The 9,283-nt window shown below is 32.6% G+C and overlaps 1 protein-coding gene across 1 annotated transcript; it reads left to right on the forward strand.

The window, feature by feature from the left end:
- Nucleotides 1-4,386: 4,386 nt before the first annotated feature.
- LOC146934971 (F-box/LRR-repeat protein 13-like) lies at nt 4,387-5,596 on the forward strand. The gene is made up of 2 exons (XM_085757579.1): nt 4,387-5,331; nt 5,435-5,596. The coding sequence occupies exons 1-2, from the start codon at nt 4,396-4,398 to the stop codon at nt 5,594-5,596; spliced, it is 1,098 nt and encodes a 365-aa protein (XP_085613705.1). The 5' UTR covers nt 4,387-4,395.
- The last annotated feature ends 3,687 nt before the right edge of the window (nt 5,597-9,283 follow it).

The following is a 9,283-nucleotide window of genomic DNA, read 5'->3' on the forward strand; positions in this document are numbered from 1 at the left end:
AAATACCAAGTGCTAAGCATATACCATATAATGGAAATTTGAATTTTTCTAGCATTAATTAGCCTGACATTAATTAGAATGAGACTATAACATGCCACATGTACTTTTGAATGAAAATGGTTTCACTTGTTTATATTGTAGATGTAGATGTAGATTGTAGATGTAGATAAGGATACGGATAGAGATATTGATAGTTTAGCCGAGATTGTTGTCTTTTTTTTAATATAATTTTAAAATAAATAAAAAAATATGGGTATGAAATAAAGGCAAATAAATATTATCGATGTTGATGAGTGACTCAAACAACCATAAGTATGTGTTTTATCATGCAATTTGTCAAAAAATTAACAAAGAAGTTTGAGTATGTGTTGATGGCAGAAATAAATAAATATCGGGAGATAAAAATGGAATGCTTGATTAGGTGATAAAGAGTATTTGATGCATGTGAACTAATTTATCAAATGAAATGAATGGATGAGATTTGATGTTAAAATAATTTATGTGAAATAATATATATCAACGCCATGTTTAGTGAAAATGAGTGATTGACAATAGAAACGAAAAAACTTAATAAATTAAATCAGTTCTTTTGAATAGGAGCAAATGAAAATAATAAAGAAAATAGTGAGGTTTAGATAAAATTCATTAAAAAAAATAACTAAAATAAATTTTCTACATTTTCGCAGGGGTCTGTCTTGTTCTACAACATACATGAATAGTTTGCACCACAAAAATGTAAGATAAAAATATAATATCTTGAGAACTATCAACTAATATGTAACCCAAAAATACTTGAGAATTCTCTGTTTTTTTTAAGGAAGAATTCTCTTTTATATGCACAACTTCAACGTTGGAAGAACAAAACATTGACATGCCTTTCACATATCTCTCATTATTAATAGTTGCAAAAAAAAATAGTTTTGGAATGAAGAAATCTGATTCAAAACGTCTTTCAATTACGTCGCTTCAAATTAATAGAAAAATAATGAAATTCATTAAAACGTGAAGCAAACTTTTTCAAAAGGTGTAAATATATATATGGGGATGAAAACCCTAAAATTAACAGAGCCGACAGCTAAACCTATAAAAGGGAATCAAAATTCGGAAGGAAAAAAAAAGGTGCCTAAATCAATTTGATAATAATGAAATCAATAAAATTGAATTGGTCAGGAGGTAGAAATATTTGCATTTCAAATAAATGATATTATAAACAATTTGTACGAAAGGAAGATGCATATACAAATGATGAAAGACAAATTGACTATATATAGAAAAAAAACTCAAGACTGGCTAACTTAATATGATGATGTGTCGATTACAATTTGATTGGATGATAATTAAGAATTATGTACCAACATGTAATTGGTACATATCTTGTCATGAGCCCTTAGAACTCGAGGGTATCATAGGATGAATATGTGAATTTGAACAAAATACATGGATATATACAACATGTAGTGGAGTAATATCATAAATTGAATCAATTTTTGAAATTAGAGTGATGAAAAAAATATGTTAAGAAGAAAAGTGTTTCACTAAAATAAAAGAGAGATTTTGAGAATAATTTTAAAATTTTAGTATGAATTCTAAATGATGTGAAGATGTTTGAGACGGACAAACAATATTTATAGGAAAAAAGAAGCAAGTAAGTCACATCAATTATGCCATTAATTTAGTAATGAAATTAGTAACACATTAAATAGCAAAAATAATTTGAATAAAATATTCCATTTATTTTTTTGTCATTATAAGCCTTTTAGTCAACTTGCATAATCATGTTAATTACATAAGTCTTGCACAAATCACATAATATGTACCAATTACACAAAACATTAAATGCACCTTTCAATATAAGGATGTCATGTGTACTATCAAAATAAAATAGTGCAAATATATATAATAGAGATAAGTTATATCATAATAAAAAAAAAATATGAAATATTCACATGATAAAAATGTATTACATTAATCATATCATCTTGACATTAATATAGTTTGAAAACCGTACATTTTACATTAGTTATCATACATTACGAAATACTATAAAAACGACATTTGAAGTGACATTAGTATTTTCACATTCATCATTGGTTATCATCAACTTTTTTTTTTTACGTATTCAATCCATCTCTTAAAGTAATTCTTGTTAATAGTCATTACAAATAAAACAAACAAAAATTGACTTCTCTGAAACTTGATCCAAGCCTTACACCAATTCCATATTAGTTTGTGCTTGTGTGGCAAGAGTTTGTAATTCCCCTCATTAAATCCTACCATGACATTCTCTAGCTTATATGTTCCTCCTTCTTCAACCATTCCTTGAATCGTTGGCACCGGGAACTTATGAACAGTGACATGGATCCGTCCTCGCTAAACAAAAAATAACATGTCATTAACATAAACCATAGTATATGTTATCGTAGTGGCAACTTGAAAAAATGATCATTTATTTATACAATCGATTTATATAATATACATTCTCATCAACCAATATCATGTTCATGAAGATGATATCGTCTGGATTTTCCTTATCAGGGATCAGCCATATATGGGCCACACAGACAATCAACTTCAAATCTTTCTTTCCACCTGTCACAGCTGAAATGGGGGTGAAAATGTTTGCCATATTAGCAAGTGCAAGAAAGAGTTATATTTGCTTAAATTTGCTTAAAGTCAAGAATGATTGTATTAGCACAACTAAGTGGTATTTAAATAGGTAATTGACAATTCTCTTCGTTAGTTTCAAATGTGATTAATCATAGTCTTCTATTGGTAATAATTACTATTCAAAAGTTTTTAATTGCCATTAACACTACGTCATAATTACTATTCAAAATCGAATCAACCTTGATACGTGTTATTTTTTGAAATAAGTACGTCACAATTGCTTTTAATAGGTAGTAATTGGTAGAGTGGTTAGTGCATAATGCATAAAAGTAATTAAAAGTAATTCCTATACGAAAATATGCGACTTTCAAGTTTTTAATTGTCATTAACGACGTTTTCAAGCCATTAACTACGTTCTTAATTGCCTTTAACAGTACGTAATAATTACTATTCAAAATTGAATCAACCTTCATACGTGTTAATTTTTGAAATAAGTACGTAGTTAATTGCTTTTAATAGGTAGTAATTGGTAGAGTGATTGGTGCATAATGCATAAAAGCAATTAAAAGTAATTCCAATACAAAAATATGCGACTTAAAAGTTTTTAATTGTCATTAACGACGTTTTCAAGCCATTAGCTACGTTTTTCCTTTAACAGTACATAATAATTACTATTCAAAATCGAATCAACCTTGATACGTGTTAATTTTTGAAATAAGTACGTAGTTAATTGCTTTTAATAGGTAGTAATTGGTAGAGTGATTGGTGCATAATGCATAAAAGCAATTAAAAGTAATTCCTATACAAAAATATGCGACTTAAAAGTTTTTAATTGCCATTAACGACGTTTTCAAGCCATCAACTACGTTCTTAATTGCCATTAATAGTACATAATAATTAATATTCAAAATCGAATCAACCTTGATACGTGTTAATATTTGAAATAAGTAGGTCATAATTGTTTTTAATAGGTAGTAATTGGTAGAGTGATTAGTGCATACTTTAGTGGTAAAATTCGAGGGAAATTTCACCTTGAAACACATATCTTCCTATCACTCTATATCGGATAGCACATTATTGTGTAAAAAATGCATGCGTGAAACATTGAAATGTCAGTACAATAATGTGATAGGAATTAGTGTATGCGTGAAACAGTAAAAAATGTATGCGTGAAACATTTTCAATTGTCACTTTCTAAGGGATGTTTATGTTATTTCTGATTAGCAATTAGTGTAGGGGAATTAGTTATTTCTGATTAGCAATTAGTGTAGGGGAATGTTGATCGACTTGATTATGCTTTAATACGTATTCAATTGCATTAACGAAGTGAGAGAACTTTTTTCAAGTTTGAATAAACGGATGTGATCAAGTGCTTGAACGGATGAGATTACTCGAGCAATTAGTACATGTTTAGGAGGAAAAAAAGCTAGGGAATTAGGGCAAAGTAGGGAGGATTAGGGCAAACATGATAGCCAAGCAAGTCTAGGTTTTATAATAAAGGATATATAAGAAGATGGCCAAGCCCATTTAGTTACACAACCCTAATAAATCAAATGCATGCTTCAAAATGCCATTGCACTCGTGAGAGGCAGCGTGTTCACATCAAATTAGGTTTACAGCGTGCTTACAAAGGTATTCCCCCCTCGTTCTATATGTTTGTTTGTTAGGGTTACATTTCTTGATTCTTAAAAAACAAAAAATTTACACACAATTTGGGGCAGACTAATATTTCTATGTTTTATTTAATAGTTAGTTTTTTCCCTAATCAATTTAATTTCTCAGACAACAATGGTGAGACGCAACAGGCAACTTAAGAACGACAACAAAAATGAAGAGGACTTTATCAGCTATTTATCCGATTGTGTTCTCCTTCACATACTCTCCTTTTTGAATGCCAAAGAGGCAGTTCAAACTTGTATTTTATCCAAAAGATGGATCAATCTCTGGAAGACTCTTCCAACCCTTGCGTTAAGTTGGTCAAACTTTAGAAGCTGCACAAATTTCGATCAATTTCTGTCTCAGATTTTCTCTCTTCGTGATCACTCAACAGCTATTCGTGCTCTCTGTTTGCACTACAATTATTATACAGGGATTAGCCTATACCAAAAGATTATAGAATATGCTTTTTCCCACAATGTCCAACACTTTGAAATTAATTATGTTACTATTCAACACCTTCCATTGTGCTTCTTTTCATCGCACACTTTAACGTCCCTTCATCTTTCTTGTAGTTCGCTTAACATTGCCTCGACACAAATATTTCCAAATTCTCTCAATTTCCCAGCATTAACCACTTTGTCTCTAAAGTACCTTACCTTTCGTAGCAGCACAAGTGATGGTTGTGTCGACCCCTTTTCCGCATTTAACATGTTGAGTACTTTGATCGTTGACCAATGTGCACTTCTGGATGCACAAAACCTTCGCATTTCAAGTACTAAGCTTGTCAACTTAACTATATGTATGCATGATTCTGATTCTACGACCGGTTTCAGAACCTCTTTTGGAATCGAGTTATATGCTCCAACTATTCATACCTTTGATTATAGTGGTGGTGATTATAGTTTAAAACTTTTTGGAAGCAAGAGTCTTCTCTCTTCTATCAAACGTGTAAATATTCATTTAAGGAGTTCTGTGGGATTTTGGAAGAAACCCCCAATTCTAGTCAACTGGCTGGTTGAATTTGCTAATATCGAATCATTGACCATCAATTTAAAACTTCTTACGGTACTTTATATTTTAACATTGCTGCTGCTTTTTAGATTGTATTTATAAATTTTATCAAAAATATGACTTGCAACTAATCCTAATACTTCTTGTTTGCCTATAGGATCTTTTATTATTTCCTGATTTATTGAAGGTTAAGCTCCCTTCTTTGTTGTGTAACTTGAAGTCACTGAAAATAAAAGCATTCCGACCTTCATCGATACCTGCCAAATTGGTGGACTTTTTACTTCAAAACTCACCCTCAGCAAAGGTTGAGTTATTATAAGGTGAAGGGGCATCCAACCACTTTTTAAAGATAGATTGTTTCGTTTAGTAATTTCCTTTTTTCGTCCTTTCTCTATTTCTATTTCACATTATGCGTTTGGTTATAATATCTTACCTTCAATGGATAAATTACAAAACCCTTATTTAGAGAAACAAATGTTGATGTGTGCATTTAGTTTGAGAATTAACTTCTAGCTCACAGAAACAACAAACTTTAATCTTTTTGATTCTCTATGGCCCTTTTCTTTATACCATTCCACAACTATACATGTTTGTTTGTGTAAATTGATTTGACTTCATTGGATATAATAAGATTGTTCTAGAAAATAAATGATACAAATATGAAGAACTAATACCTATCTGTTGAGGAAACAGAGAAACTAGAATGTGCATAATGGTAATGAAATTGATTTTCCAAGAATATGTGTTCATGCATGCTCATGTTATTTTACAGGTTAAGTTGTATATCCAAACAGAGCCACATATGATTGGAAAGATATGATTGCAGAAACAAATTGTTATTTTATATATGATAATTGATCAAGATATGATTGCAGAAGTAAATATGTACAGCATTATTTTTCTTAGTTGGAACTTTTGATGAATTCTTGCTTAGCTAAACAGTTACACTAAATATTTCATTTCAGGTAGCACTTCTGGTGAATTTTGCTAGATCCATGGCTAAGGTTTATGTGGTTCTGTAAAAACTATCTTTCCCTATGCAGAAATTGCTTTTGCACATTTAGCTTTTTTAAAATCATTAATTTTGATGAAAAATAGAGCACAAATACTGCGAAATCTGATACTTTTCTTCCCTGCGAAACTTCAACTTCATGCTGGCCTTCCATGGCAACAAGATTGAATCATGAGCCTCTATGGTATTGTTTGAAGTATGTAATCTATGAGTCCTCTTTAATTATATTCAATATAAGACTTGTGTTTATTCATTGTATATTTTGTTTAATTCTTTTCATTGCTTGATCATGTTGGAAATTGATTTTAAGGAACAATTCACTATCAACACTAAATTTTGTAACCGGAGAACTTGGTGTAGTGTTCTATTAATGTTTTTTTCAAGGCTAAAAATGTTTTTTTAACAAAATAAATTTTCAAAAAATCTAAAACAAACACTACTAAAATAAAAAAAAATGATTTTTTTTCAAAAAAATTCAAAACAAACTGGCCCAAAAGAGACCTTAAGCTAAAAGTAGATTTTGATCTATTTTTTAAACTGCAGTGAACATAGGAACTCGATTGTAATTGTTCAGGACCTCAAATTACCAAATAGGAACATAGAGGGGATTCATACAAATCCTAATCACCATCAACATTCTAAGTCCAATCTTTTTTTTGAAAAATCTATATTGGGCCACTTAAATTGACACCAGAAAGAATCAAATCTGAGACTCGAGGAGTAGGCGAGGAGCACACTCTTAGATCCTAAGTCAATACCAGCAGCAAACCCAAGTGGGAATCTAAATCCAATCTTAATTTACTTTAATTTTCAAAACAACTCTGAATGAATCCCCTCAATCTTATATTTTTAACAAGTATTGATTTATCGCTAAGTAGAAATTAGACAGTCCCATTGGAGACGAACTAATAAGTTTACTACTTTGAAGATGTTTTGGTACACTTGCCAAACGTTCGTCACTTATGTTGTTGACTCAATGATGGACGGTGCACAAAGCATTGGACTTATCTAAGGTTTTTTGTTCCACATGATGTTATGTCGTCTTTGTATGCCACATTTTGTTATGTGGGATTTAGGGCTTGATAAACAGAGTCTAATGCTCAGATTGTCCTTGTTTTGCTTTAAGTACTTGTTACTTGAAACATACATAGATCTACTTGATCTTTTACTCTAAGCCAGAATGTATTTGTTATGATGAGTAGAGAATGCATAAATTGTATTGGTGCATGATTGAAAGTGCATGAATATTCAAACACACACAAAAAAAAATGAATACACCTTATTGTAGTTTCTCTGAGGGATGTAGAGTATGTATATCGATGTTAAAATCGGGATTATGTGTTCCCATCCCGGATACGTGATACGATACGGATACTGTAACACCCACAACATGGCCCAGTAACAGTGTCGGGTAGCCCATAGTGGAAGTCGGCCAAGGCCGGGTAGCCCATAGTGGAAGTCGGCCAAGGCCGGGTAGCCCAGGGAAGTCGGGCTATTACAAGGTACACGTTGATAGGAGGAACCGAATCACATCGGAATGAGAGGGATCCGGAGGCCGTGTAGGTATGGGACTACATGGTTGAAGGAAGGCTTATAAGAATTGTTAGGTACTACCAATATCAACAAGATGCATCTTCTTTTCGGGAGCTCAATCCATAGGAACTCCACAGTTAAGCGTGCTTGGCTTGGAGTAGTACTACGATGGGTGACCTACCGGGAAGTTTCCCGGTAAGCATGTGAGTGAGGACAAAGCATGCTGAAAAGACTCGTGTTGGTTTGTGGGGTTAGTCGGCAGTCCTGTAAGCAGTCTGGGATGTTACACTTGGTATCAGAGCAGACCTCTCCCAGTACGGTGTGGTTCGGGGACGAACCAGGCGGAAGCTGGTGGGCATGTAACACCCACAACATGGCCCAGTAACAGTGCCGGGTAGCCCATAGTGGAAGTCGGCCAAGGCCGGGTAGCCCATAGTGGAAGTCGGCCAAGGCCGGGTAGCCCAGGGAAGTCGGGCTGTTACAAGGCACACGTTGATAGGAGGAACCGAATCACATCGGAATGAGAGGGATCCGGAGGCCGTGTAGGTATGGGACTACATGGTTGAAGGAAGGCTTATAAGAATTGTTAGGTACTACCCATATCAACAAGATACATCTTCTTTTCGGGAACTCAATCCATAGGAACTCCACAGTTAAGCGTGCTTGGCTTGGAGTAGTACTAGGATGGGTGACCTACCGGGAAGTTTCCCGGTAAGCATGTGAGTGAGGACAAAGCATGCTGAAAAGACTCGTGTTGGTTTGTGGGGTTAGTCGGCAGTCCTGTAAGCAGTCTGGGATGTTACAGATACGATACTGCACCGATACGTCGATACGAGAAAATTTCAAAAATCAAGATACGATACGGCTGGGATACGTTAATAAAAAAAATTATATAAGTCGATACGAGAAAATTTCAAAAATCAAGATACGATACAGCTGGGATACGTTAATAAAAAAAATTATATAATTAAATGTACAATATAATTATAACCATTTTTTTAATATGCAAATATATTAACAAACAAAAGAAACCAGTCATAGGCTCGTAACATATCAACATAAATATAAATAATATTGACGATTAAGAGAGTGATGATTAGTCAATTACATACACAATATATCCCAAAAAGAGCACCATAAGTGCTATACTATATCTAAAATTCAAAAATCAAGATACGATACGGCTGGGATATGTTAATAAAAAAAATTATATAATTAAATGTACAATATAATTATAACCATTTTTTTAATATGCAAATATATTAACAAACAAAAGAAACCAGTCATAGGCTCGTAACATATCAACATAAATATAAATAATATTGACGATTAAGAGAGTGATGATTAGTCAATTACATACACAATATATCCCAAAAAGAGCACCATAAGTGCTATACTATATCTAAAAAAAATTGTTAGTGCTATACTATATCGATCCTAAAAAGAAGCGATGTACTCAAG

Source organism: Medicago sativa, chromosome 3 (assembly GCF_051527215.1).
Source record: "Medicago sativa cultivar Bolivia chromosome 3, Bolivia_mono, whole genome shotgun sequence".
Lineage (NCBI taxonomy): Eukaryota > Viridiplantae > Streptophyta > Magnoliopsida > Fabales > Fabaceae > Medicago > Medicago sativa.